Here is a 20354-nt window from a genome sequence, read left to right as displayed (position 1 = left end):
TACCATTGTCTTCATAAACTTTTCTCACTAGCAACTTTATCCAAGGTCTGAACCAGAGCAGATATAGAGTACTAGTGACATCACAAGTGAGCGGCGGTGACATCATAACTATGTTTTCCTCTTGTTAGGCTGCTGTGACATCACCTGTATATGTAAGACAGGTTAGCTGAGACATCACAACAGTGTTTGTCAGGCCGCTGTGACATCACACATGGGTTTCGGTTAGATGAGCCTTTATGACATCTGATGTCTGTTTCTGTCAGATTGACTGCTGTGACATCACATGTATTTCAGTCAAATAAGCTTCTGTGACATCACAACTGTGTTTCCCTCTTGTAGGCTGCTGTGACATCACAATGTAGTATCACTTATGCAAGTTGCTGTGACATCACACGTCTGTTTCCGTCAGGCTGCTGTGACATTACAAAGTGTTTTTTCATCGGGTGAGCAGGTGTGACATCACAAATATCAGGCCAATTACTGTGACATCATTTTTTTTTTCAGTCAGGTTAAGTTATTGTGACATCACACAAGGGTCTCACCGAGGTGATCAGCAGTGACATCACCAGTGTGTTTCCTTCTAGTAGGTGGTTGTGACATCACAATTAGGTTTGTCAGGTAGGTTGCTGTGACATCACACTTAAGTATAAGGCAAGCTGCTGTGACATCACAAGGGTGTTTAGATCAGTTAAGCTATTGTGATATTACGCATGGGTTTTACTCAGGTGGGCTGCAGTGACATCACAAGTGAGATTCCCTTTGGTAGGTTGCTGTGACGTCACAGTTATGTTTTAGGTCAGCTGCTGTGACATCACAAGTTTGTTGCTGTCAGATAAGTTGATTATCACAAGTGTATTTCGGTCATGTAAACTGTGACATCACACATGGGTCAAGTATGCTGTTATGACATCACAAGTATTTCAACCTGGTATCTACTGTGACATCACTACTGTGAGTCCCTGTAGTAGGATGCTGTGACATCACTATGAGGTTATAGTTAGATAAGCTATGACATCACTACTGTGTTTCCCTGTAGTAGGTTGCTCTGCTGTGACATCACTATTAGGTTATGGTCAGATAATCTATGACATCACTACTGTGTGTCCCTGTAGTAGGCTGCTGTGACATCACTATGAGGTTATAGTTAGATAAGCTATGACATCACTACTGTTTCCCTCTGGTAGGCTGCTATGACATCACTATGAGGTTATGGTCAGATCAGCTATGACATCACAGCAGTAAGCTATTGTGACAATGATATCATGCACTATTATATGTCCTGACTCCCCCCTATATACACCATATAGTGATGTGTAGGTGGACTCTGCTGTGACATGAAGGCCCTGCAGACGAGTATTATGATGGTGATCCCCCTCCTCTGACATCACAGACTGTTGTCGTGCCCTGGGCTGAGGTAGGAGGAGCTGTGAGCAGATGCGGGCAGTAGGACCATGAGGGCGAGAGGAGATCTGCAGACAGACACTGCGCCAGCCCTGCAGGGAGGAGGTGAGTGGATATCTATCTGTTCAGGATACTATGTATCAGGGAGATACAGGGTGATGTATCCGGCACTGGCCGACCTCTCAGACCCCTGGGCTCGGCCACGGATTAGGCTATGCCCCTACTGCCTGCCCCTGGATCCTTATACTGAATCCTATATCATCCCAGAGGAGATCTCTGCCCACCCTCCTGCTGATACCTGCTAGTACCTGACCCCCACACTAATGCCCCCCTGCCCGCTGCCCATTATAGTAAATGCCACCACTATCCGATGCCCGGCTCATTTTGAGGATTCTTTCCCGACAGGAATTTGCAGCGTGAGTCTTTGAAGAGGGCAGTCCTTCCCAGACACCTGTAGATTTCCTCCATCACCCTGCAGAGAGAGAGAGAGAGAAAAAGAAGCAAGCTGGCATTTTGGTGCCCTTCATCCGTTGCTGGGCTCTAGGGATGTCCTCTGCTCCAAGGGTGTACATCGCATACTGACATGAAGATGCTGCGAGCCTGGCACCTCTGCTTGGGTAAGATCTGCTCTGTCTCTGCTTCCTTCTGCAGTCTGCTATTTGCATGGCACGGGGGTATTGTGTCGCAGTGTCTGACACTGTGCACACTATGTTAAAAATTCATGCAGCAAAGGGAGGGCACATCTCACAATGGCACCTTGGGTACGGTCCAGAGGAGGCCTGCCTGCCAGCCCTGCATCCCAAACCATTGGTCAGGGGTGGATTTTTATTTTTGCAGAGTTTTTCCTATCCCCAGGTCCGGCCCCTTTGTGCGCTCTGGTTAGGTTGCAAGCTCTTGGGTCGAGACGTTGGCTGATCTGGCAGAAGAGTGCGTCTGCTTTATTAGGGAGATGACATTTGGCACTCGTCCTTCTGTTGGAGTCTCAGCCGTTCTGTTTTGTGTAATGAGATTAGGAATCTGCGGCGGCTGCGAGACATTCATCATGCTAAACAGGCCCTTGAGGATCACATAATTAATTTAGTCATGTTGGTGCGTGACACTTGCACGCTGTCTCCCAGTAGGGGGTGTAACACCGCTCCTGTAATCGAGAAGAAGTGCTGTCCGGGACTCAGACAGGGTGTCTATAACCAATGAGTCCCTACGGCCGCCATTAGAACTGGGTCATGGCATGGGCAGAGGGGGCAATACCCATAGGGCCGCCAGCACGTGACCTCACCGTGGTCTGAACTTATAAATATATGGAGTTATGTCACAGTGAAAAGTGCACAATATAGTACTGTAAGGCGGTATTATCCGAGCAATATGTAGGCACCATATGGTAGTATTATATACGCACTACATTATGTGGTCAGTGTGCGGTGCTTTTATGGAATCACTATATGCTGGTATTATTTATGCACTATATAGCGTTATAAGGGCATTGTATGGCATTAATATACATGCACCATATAGTAGTATTATTCATGCACTACATAGCATTATGTGGGTACTTCATGGAGCTATTATTTAAGCACTATATAGTGGTATTATTTATACACTACATAGCATTATATCGTCACTGTATACAACTATTATACTAACACTATCTTTTATTATGTTGACACTATATGGTTGTATTATTTATACATTATGTGGGCACTGTATGGTGGTATTTATGTTTTATATAGCATTCTGTGGGCATGTATGGCACTATTATGTAAACTCTATATAATGTTCTATGTGCACTAGGTGGGCAGTATTTATTTCTGCTACCAGGGGCTGTATTATGGCAGTATTCATTTCCATTTTCCTCTTTACACAAAGTATCAGGTCCTGTCTTGGATACCTTAAAGTAGGAAAATAAGATGAAAGAGAAGTAGGGGAATCCATAAGACACATTTCAGGCTGACAATAGGATAGTAATGCATGCGTCTGCTATAGGCTGCGGGCTGTCAGAGCATGCTGGGAGTTGTAGTTTGCAAATTTCTGCATTTATTCTTAGACTATTGTGTAGTAAAGTTGCATTCGGGTGTGTATGACCAGCGTGGTGTTTCTCCACAGGGTTGTCCTGCTTCCTCCTGGTCACCTGTGAGGACCCCCATACAGAAGGCCTGTCCTCCACATCTCTGCTGGACGTCTCATCACTGTCCAATCTAGAGAGCGCGGACTCCGGCGAGCGCGGCAGCGACAGCTACCCAGACTTTCAGCACATCCTCCTAAATACACCTCAGGGCTCCGGCTCCTCCAGCCAGGAGACAGAAGAAATCTCCATCTATCAGTCACCAAAATATTTCTGGGATGATGAAGCGAAGAAATCGAATGGCAGCAGCGAAGACAACAGCCGAGCTCAGACAGGTGGAGGCGCTACCATCATATATTGCTTGGTGTATTGTATTCTGATTGTGAACCGTATCATGTGTCATGTTAGAAAAGTCAGACGAAAACACATGTACATTACTTAGCCCAGTGTTGTAACTAGGAATGGTGGGGCCCCAAGGCAAACATTTTACATTGGCCCTTACCCACAGAGTATAATTATTGGAGAACCAAGGGAGGAGAGAAACATAAAAAGCACTGTTACTTACTTCTCCTGGGCTCCGGCGCACTCCCCGCTGATGTTGGCCATCTTCAATGATGGACCAGATGTTACTTGAGCTGGGCTTGTGTTGAAACACATAATGATGCAGGCCCAGCCCATGTGACATCTGGGATGACACCAAATAGGCCTGAAGCCTTTCGGAGCGCAGGAGAGCAAGCAAGTACCGGCCTATTAAAAAAATATATATATAACATCAGGGGCCCGCCACACCCCCTAATGTCCAGGGTCCTGTGGCAGCGGCTACTGCTGCTAACCCAGTACTTACACCCCTGACTTATCCCGAATTGTACTCAAGAGCTGCGCTCACAATTCTGCTGGTGCAGTCACTGTGTACATACATTACATTACTTATCCTGTATTATACTCCAGAGCTGCGCTCTCTATTCTGCTGGTCAGTCACTGTGTACATACATTACATTACTTATCCTGTATTATACTCCAGAGCTGCGCTCACAATTCTGCTGGTGCAGTCACTGTGTATATACATTACATTACTTATCCTGTATTATACTCCAGAGCTGCGCTCACTATTCTGCTGGTGCAGTCACTGTGTACATACATTACATTACTTATCCTGTATTATACTCCAGAGCTGCGCTCACTATTCTGCTGGTACAGTCACTGTGTACATACATACATTACTTATCCTGTATTATACTCCAGAGCTGCGCTCACTATTCTGCTGGTGCAGTCACTGTGTATATACATTACATTACCTATCCTGTATTATACTCCAGAGCTGCGCTCACTATTCTGCTGGTGCAGTCACTGTGTACATACATTACATTACTTATCCTGTATTATACTCCAGAGCTGCGCTCACTATTCTGCTGGTACAGTCACTGTGTACATACATTACATTACTTATCCTGTATTATACTCCAGAGCTGCGCTCACTATTCTGCTGGTACGGTCACTGTGTACATACATTACATTACTTATCCTGTATTATACTCCAGAGCTGCGCTCACTATTCTGCTGGTACAGTCACCATCTATTACTTATACTGATTCCTGTGTTAGGGGGAGTTCACACAGAGTAACGTGCCGCGTGATGTGGCACGTATACGGCGTGTGAGACTTTGTGGGCTGTATACGCTCCCATTGATTTCAATGGGTGCCTGGATTGTATACGCCGCGTTATTTTGCGGCTGTGATTTTGCGGCCGCAAAATCACGGCCGCAAAATAACGCGGCGTATACGAGACTAACTCCCATTGAAATCAATGGGAGCGTATACGGCGCTCAAAATTTCACACGGCATACACGTGCCAGGTCATGCGGCACGGTACTCCGTGTGAATGCACCCTTATAGGATGTTACTATAGAATACTGAGATGAGGATCTTATAGATACAATAACATTTATGTATCTTTTTCAGATGGACCAGATACCACAAGTTCCTATGATACCAACCAAGAAGAGACTCCAGATAGCAGCAGCATTCCACCTAAAGAACTGGCAGAAACATCTACAGCATTGTGGCCTACAGATATTGAGGAGACCTCCAAAGTAACCTCTCCAAGCACCAATGTCCCAGAAGAGACAGATTCAGTTCAGACGACAGCACAAAATGATAGGATAGCACCATTACCAAATATTGAGGAGAGGACACTTTCCAAGATGGAAGTCACTTCTCCTGTTCATCCAACCACCAAGACCTCCAGGAAGAACAGGAAGCATTCATGGTCAAAGAACCATCATGTTAACCAGGACCTAGAGTCAGACTCTCGCCCCGGACCTCCAGCTGATTCATGGGGACTTCCTGCAGGACATTCTTTACCAGGACCTGGGTATCATGAAGAAGAAAGTCTATCAACCCAGTCATTGCATATTGCTAGTGAAGAGGGAAGGATTAAGTTCTCCACCCAAAGAGATGAATACCCAACCAAGGCCGTGGTCCCCAGTGAGGTGTCAATGGCATCACATCAGGTATGACCAACAAATACGGGTGCACCCGTGCAGTGTGGGGGGGGGGGGGGGTGCAGTGAGTGCTGAGAAGATCATAGAGAAGACCCAAGAGAAGATCTACTAGAGATCTCAGGTCCACGTGGCCCAGTCAAGAGGATCCATAGGGTCCATCAGTAGAGTTCTTTGCAGGACTATAGCTCTGTGTTTGCAGTGATAATCAGATGGGGTAACATAGTGGTGTGTGTGTGGGCCCTAGAGGTACAAGTAAGGGCCCTAGAGGTACATGTAAGGGCCCTAGAGGTACGTGTAAGGGCCCTAGAGGTACATGTAAGGGCCCTAGAGGTACATGTAAGGGCCCTAGAGGTACATGTAAGGGCCCTAGAGGTACATGTAAGGGCCCTAGAGGTACATGTAAGGGCCCTAGAGGTACATGTAAGGGCCCTAGAGGTACATGTAAGGGCCCTAGAGGTACATGTCAGGGCTCTAGAGGTAGATGTAAGGGCCCTAGAGGTACATGTAAGGGCCCTAGAGGTACATGTAAGGGCCCTAGAGGTAGATGTAAGGGCCCTAGAGGTACATGTAAGGGCCCTAGAGGTACATGTAAGGGCCCTAGAGGTACATGTCAGGGCTCTAGAGGTAGATGTAAGGGCCCTAGAGGTACATGTAAGGGCCCTAGAGGTAGATGTAAGGGCCCTAGAGGTACATGTAAGGGCCCTAGAGGTACATGTAAGGGCCCTAGAGGTACATGTCAGGGCTCTAGAGGTAGATGTAAGGGCCCTAGAGGTACATGTAAGGGCCCTAGAGGTACATGTAAGGGCCCTATTATGTACCTAAATCTTCTCCAGCATTTCTGACGTGTCCAATGTTTTTCTCACAGGTCATCTGCAAGGACTGGATTAACTTGGCCGGAAAAAACTATGTTATACTGAACATGTCGGATGACATTGACTGTGTAAGTCCTTGTATGATGTGATGTTATCAGGAGGCTGTTATTTCTGGGCAGAGACGCAGAGGGGGTTCTGGAGGGTCCTTCATGGTAGGCCCAAAATCAATGAACAGGGTAATGGTGTCTCCCCGACTGCAGTAAACTGTATGGCACTAAGTGCAGCCATTCTTACCCGTCTGATGTAGGTAGTATAGTTCATACCGCCAACAACTGCGCAACCTTATCCTGGGGGACAGCACGGGCAGCAAATATTTGCCGCGGGACGCTACACCCCTTGGGTCGTAACTAGAGATGAGCGAATGGTATTCGAATACCTCGCTCCATAGGAATGAATGGAAGCGGACGGTGCAGGTGGCCCGCGCTTAACCCCTTGCTGTCCATTCATTCCTATGGGAGCGAGGTATTCAAACCTATACGAATGAACTGTAGTCGTAACCGCACCTGTCTTGTGACCTGGACGCTAAATTTGCTGACCACGCACCCGTGACCGGCCTATAATGTACCCAAACCACGGGGACTGTTTCCCTGGCCAAATGGCAGGTTTTCCTGCTCGCCCTGGACCCCAGCAGGTCACCCCTTTTTTGGGAGAATTGTCAAATTTTTGCAATAAATTCATTTTATCGATGCCCCAAAGAATAACTTCCTAGTGGCCAAAATGGCCGACATTGGAAGAAAACAAAGGAGGTAGGGATAGGACAAGACGCAATCCTGGAGCAGATACTCCCTACTACCTGCTGAAATGTCATCTGTCCAATGGGGGGCGCTATACGGCTGAACCACGTAGATGAAATAAGTCACTGAGGCACAAACACATCCAGTGATCTCTTTTTGCCTCCGCGGCTGCCAAGGACGGGATTTTCTGCCTCCAAATTGTATTGTTGAGCGCGCAGGCCGGAGCCTGCCCTGAGATTTAGCAGTCTCCATGACAACTGTCGACTGTCTTTATTAACCATCTCCAGGGTTTCCATGTTACGATGGCAACAGCAGCGGGGATTAGACGGCCTGCGCAGCAGCAGGAGGAGGAATGTGGAAGCGCGCGGTGACCTTTCCATAAGGCATTGACCCTTTCATTACTGCCAAGCCTTGCTGCATGTGCGTATGGGAATTCTGGCCATGGCCGGGCCTCATTAGTGATCGCCGAGCGCCGGCAGTGTCACAAAGTACCGAAATATTTAGGAGAATTTCATTATCCACTTGTCTGAGCTTCACGTACAAATAAAAACTACAAGATGAGATACGGCAGGACATGGAGGTATATACAGGCTGTGTATGGTATATAGCAGGACATGGAGGTATATACAGGCTCTGTATGGTATATAGCAGGACATGGAGGTATATACAGGCTGTGTATGGTATATAGCAGTACATTTACCACAGATGTTACACCTGTAGTCTGGATACAAGATGAGATACGGCAGGACATGGAGGTATATACAGGCTCTGTATGGTATATAGCAGTACATTACCACAGATAATACACCTGTAGTCTGGATACAAGATGAGATACGGCAGGACATGGAGGTATATACAGGCTGTGTATGGTATATAGCAGTACATTACCACAGATAATACACCTGTAGTCTGGATACAAGATGAGATACACCAGGACATGGAGGTATATACAGGCTCTGTATGGTATATAGCAGTACATTTACCACAGATGTTACACCTGTAGTCTGGATACAAGATGAGATACAGCAGGACATGGAGGTATATACAGGCTGTGTATGGTATATAGCAGGACATGGAGGTATATACAGACTGTGTATGGTATATAGCAGGACATGGAGGTATATACAGGCTGTGTATGGTATATAGCAGTACATTTACCACAGATGTTACACTTGTAGTCTGGATACAAGATGAGATACGGCAGGACATGGAGGTATATACAGGCTCTGTATGGTATATAGCAGTACATTACCACAGATAATACACCTGTAGTCTGGATACAAGATGAGATACGGCAGGACATGGAGGTATATACAGGCTGTGTATGGTATATAGCAGTACATTTACCACAGATAATACACCTGTAGTCTGGATACAAGATGAGATACGGCAGGACATGGAGGTATATACAGGCTGTGTATGGTATATAGCAGTACATTACCACAGATAATACACCTGTAGTCTGGATACAAGATGAGATACGGCAGGACATGGAGGTATATACAGGCTCTGTATGGTATATAGCAGTACATTTACCACAGATGTTACACCTGTAGTCTGGATACAAGATGAGATACGGCAGGACATGGAGGTATATACAGGCTCTGTATGGTATATAGCAGTACATTTACCACAGATGTTACAGCTGTAGCCTGGATACAAGATGAGATACGGCAGGACATGGAGGTATATACAGGCTGTGTATGGTATATAGCAGTACATTTACCACAGATAATACACCTGTAGTCTGGATACAAGATGAGATACGGCAGGACATGGAGGTATATACAGGCTCTGCATGGTATATAGCAGTACATTTACCACAGATAATACACCTGTAGTCTGGATACAAGATGAGATACGGCAGGACATGGAGGTATATACAGGATCTGTATGGTATATAGCAGTACATTTACCACAGATAATACACCTGTAGTCTGGATACAAGATGAGATACAGCAGGACATGGAGGTATATACAGGCTCTGTATGGTATATAGCAGTACATTTACCACAGATGTTACACCTGTAGTCTGGATACAAGATGAGATACGGCAGGACATGGAGGTATATACAGGCTCTGTATGGTATATAGCAGTACATTTACCACTGATAATACACCTGTAGTCTGGATACAAGATGAGATACGGCAGGACATGGAGGTATATACAGGATCTGTATGGTATATAGCAGTACATTTACCACAGATGTTACACCTGTAGTCTGGATACAAGATGAGATACGGCAGGACATGGAGGTATATACAGGCTGTGTATAGTATATAGCAGTACATTTACCACAGATGTTACACCTGTAGTCTGGATACAAGATGAGATACAGCAGGACATGGAGGTATATACAGGCTCTGTATGGTATATAGCAGTACATTTACCACTGATGTTACACCTGTAGTCTGGATACAAGATGAGATACAGCAGGACATGGAGGTATATACAGGCTGTGTATGGTATATAGCAGTACATTTACCACAGATGTTACACCTGTAGTCTGGATACAAGATGAGATACGGCAGGACATGGAGGTATATACAGAATCTGTATGGTATATAGCAGTACATTTACCATAGATAATACACCTGTAGTCTGGATACAAGATGAGATACAGCAGGACATGGAGGTATATACAGGCTCTGTATGGTATATAGCAGTACATTTACCACAGATGTTACACCTGTAGTCTGGATACAAGATGAGATACAGCAGGACATGGAGGTATATACAGGCTCTGTATGGTATATAGCAGTACATTTACCACAGATGTTACACCTGTAGTCTGGATACAAGATGAGATACGGCAGGACATGGAGGTATATACAGGCTGTGTATGGTATATAGCAGTACATTTACCACAGATGTTACACCTGTAGTCTGGATACAAGATGAGATACAGCAGGACATGGAGGTATATACAGGCTCTGTATGGTATATAGCAGTACATTTACCACAGATGTTACACCTGTAGTCTGGATACAAGATGAGATACAGCAGGACATGGAGGTATATACAGGCTCTGTATGGTATATAGCAGTACATTTACCACAGATGTTACACCTGTAGTCTGGATACAAGATGAGATACGGCAGGACATGGAGGTATATACAGGCTGTGTATGGTATATAGCAGTACATTTACCACAGATGTTACACCTGTAGTCTGGATACAAGATGAGATACGGCAGGACATGGAGGTATATACAGTATCTGTATGGTATATAGCAGTACATTTACCACAGATGTTACACCTGTAGTCTGGATACAAGATGAGATACGGCAGGACATGGAGGTATATACAGGCTCTGTATGGTATATAGCAGTACATTTACCACAGATGTTACACCTGTAGTCTGGATACAAGATGAGATACGGCAGGACATGGAGGTATATACAGGCTGTGTATGGTATATAGCAGTACATTTACCACTGATGTTACACCTGTAGTCTGGATACAAGATGAGATACGGCAGGACATGGAGGTATATACAGGCTGTGTATGGTATATAGCAGTACATTTACCACAGATGTTACACCTGTAGTCTGGATACAAGATGAGATACGGCAGGACATGGAGGTATATACAGGCTCTGTATGGTATATAGCAGTACATTTACCACAGATATTACACCTGTAGTCTGGATACAAGATGAGATACGGCAGGACATGGAGGTATATACAGGCTGTGTATGGTATATAGCAGTACATTTACCACAGATGTTACACCTGTAGTCTGGATACAAGATGAGATACGGCAGGACATGGAGGTATATACAGGCTCTGTATGGTATATAGCAGTACATTTACCACAGATATTACACCTGTAGTCTGGATACAAGATGAGATACGGCAGGACATGGAGGTATATACAGGCTGTGTATGGTATATAGCAGTACATTACCACAGATAATACACCTGTAGTCTGGATACAAGATGAGATACGGCAGGACATGGAGGTATATACAGGCTCTGTATGGTATATAGCAGTACATTTACTACAGATGTTACACCTGTAGTCTGGATACAAGATGAGATACGGCAGGACATGGAGGTATATACAGGATCTGTATGGTATATAGCAGTACATTTACCACAGATAATACACCTGTAGTCTGGATACAAGATGAGATACAGCAGGACATGGAGGTATATACAGGCTCTCTATGGTATATAGCAGTACATTTACCACAGATGTTACACCTGTAGTCTGGATACAAGATGAGATACAGCAGGACATGGAGGTATATACAGGCTGTGTATGGTATATAGCAGTACATTTACCACAGATGTTACACTTGTAGTCTGGATACAAGATGAGATACGGCAGGACATGGAGGTATATACAGGATCTGTATGGTATATAGCAGTACGTTTACCACAGATGTTACACCTGTAGTCTGGATACAAGATGAGATACAGCAGGACATGGAGGTATATACAGGCTGTGTATAGTATATAGCAGTACATTTATTACAGATGTTACACCTGTAGTCTGGATACAAGATGAGATACGGCAGGACATGGAGGTATATACAGGCTCTGTATGGTATATAGCAGTACATTTACCACAGATGTTACACCTGTAGTCTGGATACAAGATGAGATACGGCAGGACATGGAGGTATATACAGGCTGTGTATGGTATATAGCAGTACATTTACCACAGATGTTACACTTGTAGTCTGGATACAAGATGAGATACGGCAGGACATGGAGGTATATACAGGCTCTGTATGGTATATAGCAGTACATTTACCACAGATGTTACACCTGTAGTCTGGATACAAGATGAGATACGGCAGGACATGGGGGTATATACAGGCTGTGTATAGTATATAGCAGTACATTTACCACAAATGTTACACCTGTAGTCTGGATACAGGATGAGATACGGCAGGACATGGAGGTATATACAGGCTCTGTATGGTATATAGCAGTACATTTACCACAGATGTTACACCTGTAGTCTGGATACAAGATGAGATACGGCAGGACATGGAGGTATATACAGGCTCTGTATGGTATATAGCAGTACATTTACCACAGATGTTACACCTGTAGTCTGGATACAAGATGAGAGACGGCAGGACATGGAGGTATATACAGGATCTGTATGGTATATAGCAGTACATTTACTACAGATGTTACACCTGTAGTCTGGATACAAGATGAGATACGGCAGGACATGGAGGTATATACAGGCTGTGTATGGTATATAGCAGTACATTTACCACAGATGTTACACCTGTATAGTCTGGATACAAGATGAGATACGGGAGGACATGGAGGTATATACAGGCTCTGTATGGTATATAGCAGTACATTTACCTCAGATGTTACAGCTGTAGTCTGGATACAAGATGAGATACAGCAAGACATGGAGGTATATACAGGCTGTGTATGGTATATAGCAGTACATTTACCACAGATAATACACCTGTAGTCTGGATACAAGATGAGATACGGCAGGACATGGAGGTATATACAGGCTCTGTATGGTATATAGCAGTACATTTACCACAGATAATACACCTGTAGTCTGGATACAAGATGAGATACGGCAGGACATGGAGGTATATACAGTATCTGTATGGTATATAGCAGTACATTTACCACTGATGTTACACCTGTAGTCTGGATACAAGATGAGATACAGCAGGACATGGAGGTATATACAGGCTCTGTATGGTATATAGCAGTACATTTACCACAGATAATACACCTGTAGTCTGGATACAAGATGAGATACGGCAGGACATGGAGGTATATACAGGCTCTGTATGGTATATAGCAGTACATTTACCACAGATGTTACAGCTGTAGCCTGGATACAAGATGAGATACAGCAGGACATGGAAGTATATACAGGCTCTGTATGGTATATAGCAGTACATTTACCACTGATGTTACACCTGTAGACTGGATACAAGATGAGATACGGCAGGACATGGAGGTATATACAGGCTCTGTATGGTATATAGCAGTACATTTACCACAGATGTTACACCTGTAGCCTGGATACAAGATGAGATACGGCAGGACATGGAGGTATATACAGGCTCTGTATGGTATATAGCAGTACATTTACCACAGATGTTACACCTGTATAGTCTGGATACAAGATGAGATACGGGAGGACATGGAGGTATATACAGGCTCTGTATGGTATATAGCAGTACATTTACCACAGATGTTACAGCTGTAGTCTGGATACAAGATGAGATACGGCAGGACATGGAGGTATATACAGGCTCTGTATGGTATATAGCAGTACATTTACCACAGATAATACACCTGTAGTCTGGATACAAGATGAGATACGGCAGGACATGGGGGTATATACAGGATCTGTATGGTATATAGCAGTACATTTACCACAGATGTTACACCTGTAGCCTGGATACAAGATGAGATACGGCAGGACATGGAGGTATATACAGGCTCTGTATGGTATATAGCAGTACATTTACCACTGATAATACACCTGTAGTCTGGATACAAGATGAGATACGGCAGGACATGGAGGTATATACAGGCTCTGTATGGTATATAGCAGTACATTTACCACTGATGTTACACCTGTAGTCTGGATACAAGATGAGATACAGCAGGACATGGAGGTATATACAGGCTGTGTATAGTATATAGCAGTACATTTACCACAGATGTTACAGCTGTAGTCTGGATACAAGATGAGATACGGCAGGACATGGAGGTATATACAGGCTGTGTATGGTATATAGCAGGACATGGAGGTATATACAGGCTCTGTATGGTATATAGCAGTACATTTACCACAGATAATACACCTGTAGTCTGGATACAAGATGAGATACGGCAGGACATGGAGGTATATACAGGCTCTGTATGGTATATAGCAGTACATTTACTACAGATGTTACACCTGTAGTCTGGATACAAGATGAGATACGGCAGGACATGGAGGTATATACAGGCTCTGTATGGTATATAGCAGTACATTTACCACAGATAATAAACCTGTAGTCTGGATACAAGATGAGATACGGCAGAACATGGAGGTATATACAGGATCTGTATGGTATATAGCAGTACATTTACCACAGATGTTACACCTGTAGTCTGGATACAAGATGAGATACGGCAGGACATGGAGGTATATACAGGCTCTGTATGGTATATAGCAGTACATTTACCACAGATGTTACACCTGTAGTCTGGATACAAGATGAGATACGGGAGGACATGGAGGTATATACAGGCTCTGTATGGTATATAGCAGTACATTTACCACTGATGTTACACCTGTAGTCTGGATACAAGATGAGATACAGCAGGACATGGAGGTATATACAGGCTGTGTATAGTATATAGCAGTACATTTACCACAGATGTTACAGCTGTAGTCTGGATACAAGATGAGATACGGCAGGACATGGAGGTATATACAGGCTGTGTATGGTATATAGCAGGACATGGAGGTATATACAGGCTCTGTATGGTATATAGCAGTACATTTACCACAGATAATACACCTGTAGTCTGGATACAAGATGAGATACGGCAGGACATGGAGGTATATACAGGCTCTGTATGGTATATAGCAGTACATTTACTACAGATGTTACACCTGTAGTCTGGATACAAGATGAGATACGGCAGGACATGGAGGTATATACAGGCTCTGTATGGTATATAGCAGTACATTTACCACAGATGTTACACCTGTATAGTCTGGATACAAGATGAGATACGGCAGTACATGGAGGTATATACAGGCTCTGTATGGTATATAGCAGTACATTTACCACAGATAATACACCTGTAGTCTGGATACAAGATGAGATACGGCAGGACATGGAGGTATATACAGGCTCTGTATGGTATATAGCAGTACATTTACCACAGATAATACACCTGTAGTCTGGATACAAGATGAGATACGGCAGGACATGGAGGTATATACAGGCTCTGTATGGTATATAGCAGTACATTTACCACAGATGTTACACCTGTAGTCTGGATACAAGATGAGATACGGCAGGACATGGAGGTATATACAGGCTCTGTATGGTATATAGCAGTACATTTTGCAGCAATCCAAAATTTCTGGGTGTGGTGAGTTTTATGACAATTAGTGTATTTGCTGCAGGTGTCTATCTCATGGAGCTAAAGTGATATGGTGCCATGTAATATCCTCTTGGTACTCTCGATCCATCTCCATTGTGGTCTTCACAGGGACTATGACTGAAAGGACTGATAAGTGGTAATAGAGGGTTGATGTAGGAATAGCGCCATCACCTGACCGTGTCATTGTTCTTCACAGGAGGAGTTCCGATGGCAGAAGGGGCAGCACCTATTGTCACTGCTGGAGGGGGCGCTAGCATGGAAAACAGACCCGCCTCAGAGGGATTGGGTGATCTTCCTGAGCAAACCCAACGAGAATGACAACCATCTTCTAATGACAATCACGGACGAGGAGCGTAAGTCACATCTCATAAAAAGAACATGGGGGGGGGGGTGATATAGTCCTACAGAATGGAGGAAATTACTATTAATGGGGGTTTCCAGGCATAAAATATTGACACTCAGCACCCTGACCGATCAGCTGATTGAAGAGGCTGCAGCATTGGGATAAATGCTGCATGTTCTTCACCAAGCACAGCGCCATACATTGTTTAGTGGCTGTATTTGGTATTGCAGCACAATTTAATGACTTGAATGACACAGAGTTGCACACAGGCCATGTGACCGATGAGTGTAACATCCCATTATTGTTGTTAATAGTCTGAAAACTTGGACAGACCTAAAACTTCTGATAGCTGAGGGTTGGTTACAGTTGCGTCCAGTCTAGACCATATCTGTGCGTTATATACATCAGCATTGCTGCCCCGCTTACTACAATATATCAGGGCAGGTAACTTGTATCAGTCGGGGGCAGAGACACAACTGCCACAAGGCAAGAAGAGCATGTCGCCTCATGCGGCAGATTGTGCAGTCGCTGAGGAGCCAGCACTGGCACCTCCACTTTCCTTGGCTGCGCTCCCCATCCATAACTCGCAACTTTGCTGGCAGAGGGATCTGAAGCTGGAGCAAAACTATTGCATGAAGTCATATACTCCCTCCTGACTAACACAATTATCTGTTCTGTAAAGGTGTGGTTCCTGTTAAAGACGTCTTTACAGCACTTGGAGATATAAAGAGGAGTCTTGCAGAGGTCAGTGCTATATACAACCTATGAACCTGCTCTATATACACAAGATTGTCTTCTATAATGTATCTTATAGTACTTGGAACTCCACTAGGGGGAGCTCACTGTATATGGAGGGTTATATATTGCACCCAATAACAAATCCGTCTTGGGAAAACATGGCTGAACTCTTTCAAAGAACAGCACCACACATGTCCACAGGTTGTGTGTGGTATTGCAGCTGAGCAGGAAGAAGGCAGCCATGTGTATCTCATCCTGCAGGCTCTGTATACCATAATCTCATGGATTAATATCCATTCTATCTGTGACGCCATGTTGTCTGCATTCGTCTGATCTGTTGACCTCATATTGGGATCAGATATTGAATGATCAAATCCTCAAAGAGCAATGTAGAGTCGTCACATGTTCTAATAAAATGTCCACTAGAGGGCAGCAGAGTCCATGAAGGCGAATACATTAGATTGGGTTGTAGTAACTAATGGAATACATTCATGTACGTGAATAGAAAATAGAGTGAGAGTATTATGTTATTCTATAAAACTGTGGATGACATGTTATACATCAGCGAGAACTATGTGTCTGATCAGGCAGGTATAGTCTAGCTTTTCCTATCTGCAGTACCGCTATCCACCATAGCCTAAAGTGAATCTTTTCCATTGACTCCAATAAAACAGCGCCCCCACATACATCCTAGTACAGATTATCCACAAAATCACTCATCAAATCAGGAGAATTATAGAAAAATCCTAAACTATTAACCCTTTCATCACTTAACTACAGATTGGGATTGAAAGCTACTCCAGCACAGTCAGCTGTCAGTCCCGGCCCAGCCCTCCCCGGAGTGACTACGGCAAACTCTTCATTGTTTTGGTCATTATTGGCTCTATCTGTGTAATGATCATCATTGCAGGACTGATATACATCTGCTGGCAGAGACGCTTACCGAAACTGAAGAATATGGTGAGTGCAAGAGCGCAGGCACTTATATCATACTGGTAACATGGGAGCAGTAATAGTAGTTATATTCTTGTACATAGGAGCAGTATTATAGTAGTTATATTCTTGTACAAAGGAGCAGTATTATAGTAGTTATTGTCTTGTACATAGGAGGTAGTATTATAGTAGTTATATTCTTGTACATAGGATCAGTATTATAGTAGTTATTGTCTTGTACATAGGAGGTAGTATTATAGTAGTTATTGTCTTGTACATAGGAGGTAGTATTATAGTAGTTATATTCTTGTACATAGGAGCAGTATTATAGTAGTTATTGTCTTGTACATAGGAGTAGTATTATAGTAGTTATTGTCTTGTACATAGGAGGTAGTATTATAGTAGTTATATTCTTGTACATAGGATCAGTATTATAGTAGTTATATTCTTGTACATAGGAGGTAGTATTATAGTAGTTATTGTCTTGTACATAGGAGGTAGTATTATAGTAGTTATATTCTTGTACATAGGAGTAGTATTATAGTAGTTATATTCTTGTACATAGGAGTAGTATTATAGTAGTTATATTCTTGTACATAGGAGGTAGTATTATAGTAGTTATATTCTTGTATGTAGGTAGCAGTATTATAGCACAGGACTATATCTCAGTGTGTAGGTGAGTGATTGTCTGTTCTCTTTTACAATAAGGAGCTGCATTTTGTAGAAAACGGCTGCCATGATAACCCAACCCTGGACGTGGCTATGGACGGCCAATCAGAAATGCAAGAAAAGAAAACAAGCCTTAATGGCGGCACTTCTCACCGGGCAGACGGTTGGGAGACATTGATCAACAAGACAAATAAAGACGAGACGGAGACCATGGAAGAAGACACCCACCTGTAGAGACCAAAATGGGCGGATCCCAGTGGGCGGAGACAAACTTTAATTTCTTAATTATTGGGCACGTGGGGTTATAAATGTTTTAGTTCACAATCCGTACTTGTACCTAGATGGGTTGACACGTTGGATTGTTGGCCTGTAGCAGCACAGAAGTATAATTAGCACACGGTATCGTTGAGTGCCCGCCTTCTCGCCATCGCCCTCCGGCCGCTCTCCAGTTTACAACGTCTGATATGATTGCACTTTATTCTTCCAAAGATTCTATTACAAGCCAGCTCTCTGGTGTAAACCTTATCTGCCGGTGCATTCCAGTTCGGCCTCGGCTGAGCAGGGTATTGTCGTATTTTTATTTTCTGCGTGTCGTGATGTAGGACCAGAATTTATCGCCTCCTTCACTTGTCTGCTTTCCGATTCTACCCGCATGCAATGTGGATCCTTACAGCTTGACACAATAAAAAATAAAATTAAATTAATAAAAAATATTACATAAAGAATAAAAATATATTTGAGCTGATGGTCAGGAAATATCTCAGCTTTTTCTTCAGGAACAGCGCCATTATATTGCATGTGGCTGTGTCTAGTATTGCAGCTTTCCTCTTTTGGGGCTGAGATGCCATACCAAACATGGTCTATGGATAGCAGTGGCGCTGTTTCAGGAAGTAAGTGGATGTATTGTTTGGATATTGCTGTAGAAACACACAAATATGAATACAGAAGTGTAATATCAGTGCGATCCTACAGAACAAGACCCCTGACCACACCCCAATAAAAACTGGCTAAAAGGGCTCCTATGCTCTAATACATCAACATTCCAGAAATACCAAGACGAGAGGGGACCATTGTATAACACATTATATCTGACAGCTTCACTGACCTTAAAGAAACAATCCAGGACAAAGTTATACACTGTGTTATACATGGTACAGGGCTAAAAGAGGCGGAGCAGGGCTAAATAGCCACACCCTCACCCATTATTACTACTACACAGTAGATATCCATAGTCACTACATGGTCAGAAACCGACTACACTAAACAGAAGAGCTCCATACATTAAACATAAAAAAGTCTCTGGTCATTATTATCCAATTATAGGTATATTATTATACATAGGGGCAGTATTATAGTAGTTATATTCTTGTACATAGGAGTAGTATTATAGTAGTTATATTCTTGTATATAGGAGTAGTATTATAGTAGTTATATTCTTGTACATAGGAGTAGTATTATAGTAGTTATACTCTTGTACATAGGAGTAGTATTATAGTAGTTATATTCTTGTACATAGGAGTAGTATTATAGTAGTTATACTCTTGTACATAGGAGTAGTATTATAGTAGTTATATTCTTGTACATAGGAGTAGTATTATAGTAGTTATATTCTTCTACATAGGAGTAGTATTATAGTAGTTATATTCGTGTACATAGGAGCAGTATTATAGTAGTTATATTCTTGTACATAGGAGCAGTATTATAGTAGTTATATTCTTGTACATAGGAGTAGTATTATAATAGTTATATTCTTGTACATAGAGTAGTATTATAGTAGTTATATTCTTGTATATAGGAGGTAGTATTATAGTAGTTATATTCTTGTACATAGGAGCAGTATTATAGTAGTTATATTCTTGTACATAGGAGTAGTATTATAGTAGTTATATTCGTGTACATAGGAGCAGTATTATAGTAGTTATATTCTTGTACATAGGAGGTAATATTATAGTAGTTATATTCTTGTACATAGGAGCAGTATTATAGT

At 43.1% G+C, this 20354-nt stretch overlaps 1 protein-coding gene across 2 annotated transcripts; it reads left to right on the top strand.

The window, feature by feature from the left end:
* Positions 1–1434: 1434 nt before the first annotated feature.
* Positions 1435–19046, top strand: PODXL2 (podocalyxin like 2). 2 transcript variants are annotated; one of them, XM_075287296.1, is made up of 9 exons: positions 1435–1506; positions 1807–2018; positions 3502–3795; positions 5419–5969; positions 6826–6900; positions 15881–16037; positions 16710–16771; positions 17546–17725; positions 18407–19046. In XM_075287296.1, the coding sequence occupies exons 2-9, from the start codon at positions 1985–1987 to the stop codon at positions 18599–18601; spliced, it is 1548 nt and encodes a 515-aa protein (XP_075143397.1). In that variant the 5' UTR covers positions 1435–1506; positions 1807–1984; the 3' UTR covers positions 18602–19046. The 2 variants fall into 2 exon arrangements, with proteins under 2 accessions (XP_075143397.1, XP_075143396.1); XM_075287295.1 differs by lacking the exon at positions 1435–1506 and having other exon boundaries at positions 1520–2018.
* Positions 19047–20354: the final 1308 nt, after the last annotated feature.

Source organism: Leptodactylus fuscus, chromosome 9 (genome assembly GCF_031893055.1).
Source record: "Leptodactylus fuscus isolate aLepFus1 chromosome 9, aLepFus1.hap2, whole genome shotgun sequence".
Taxonomy (NCBI): domain Eukaryota; kingdom Metazoa; phylum Chordata; class Amphibia; order Anura; family Leptodactylidae; genus Leptodactylus; species Leptodactylus fuscus.
The sequence above is the reverse complement of the archived record's forward strand: the minus strand, read 5'-3'. Positions and strand labels throughout refer to the sequence as shown.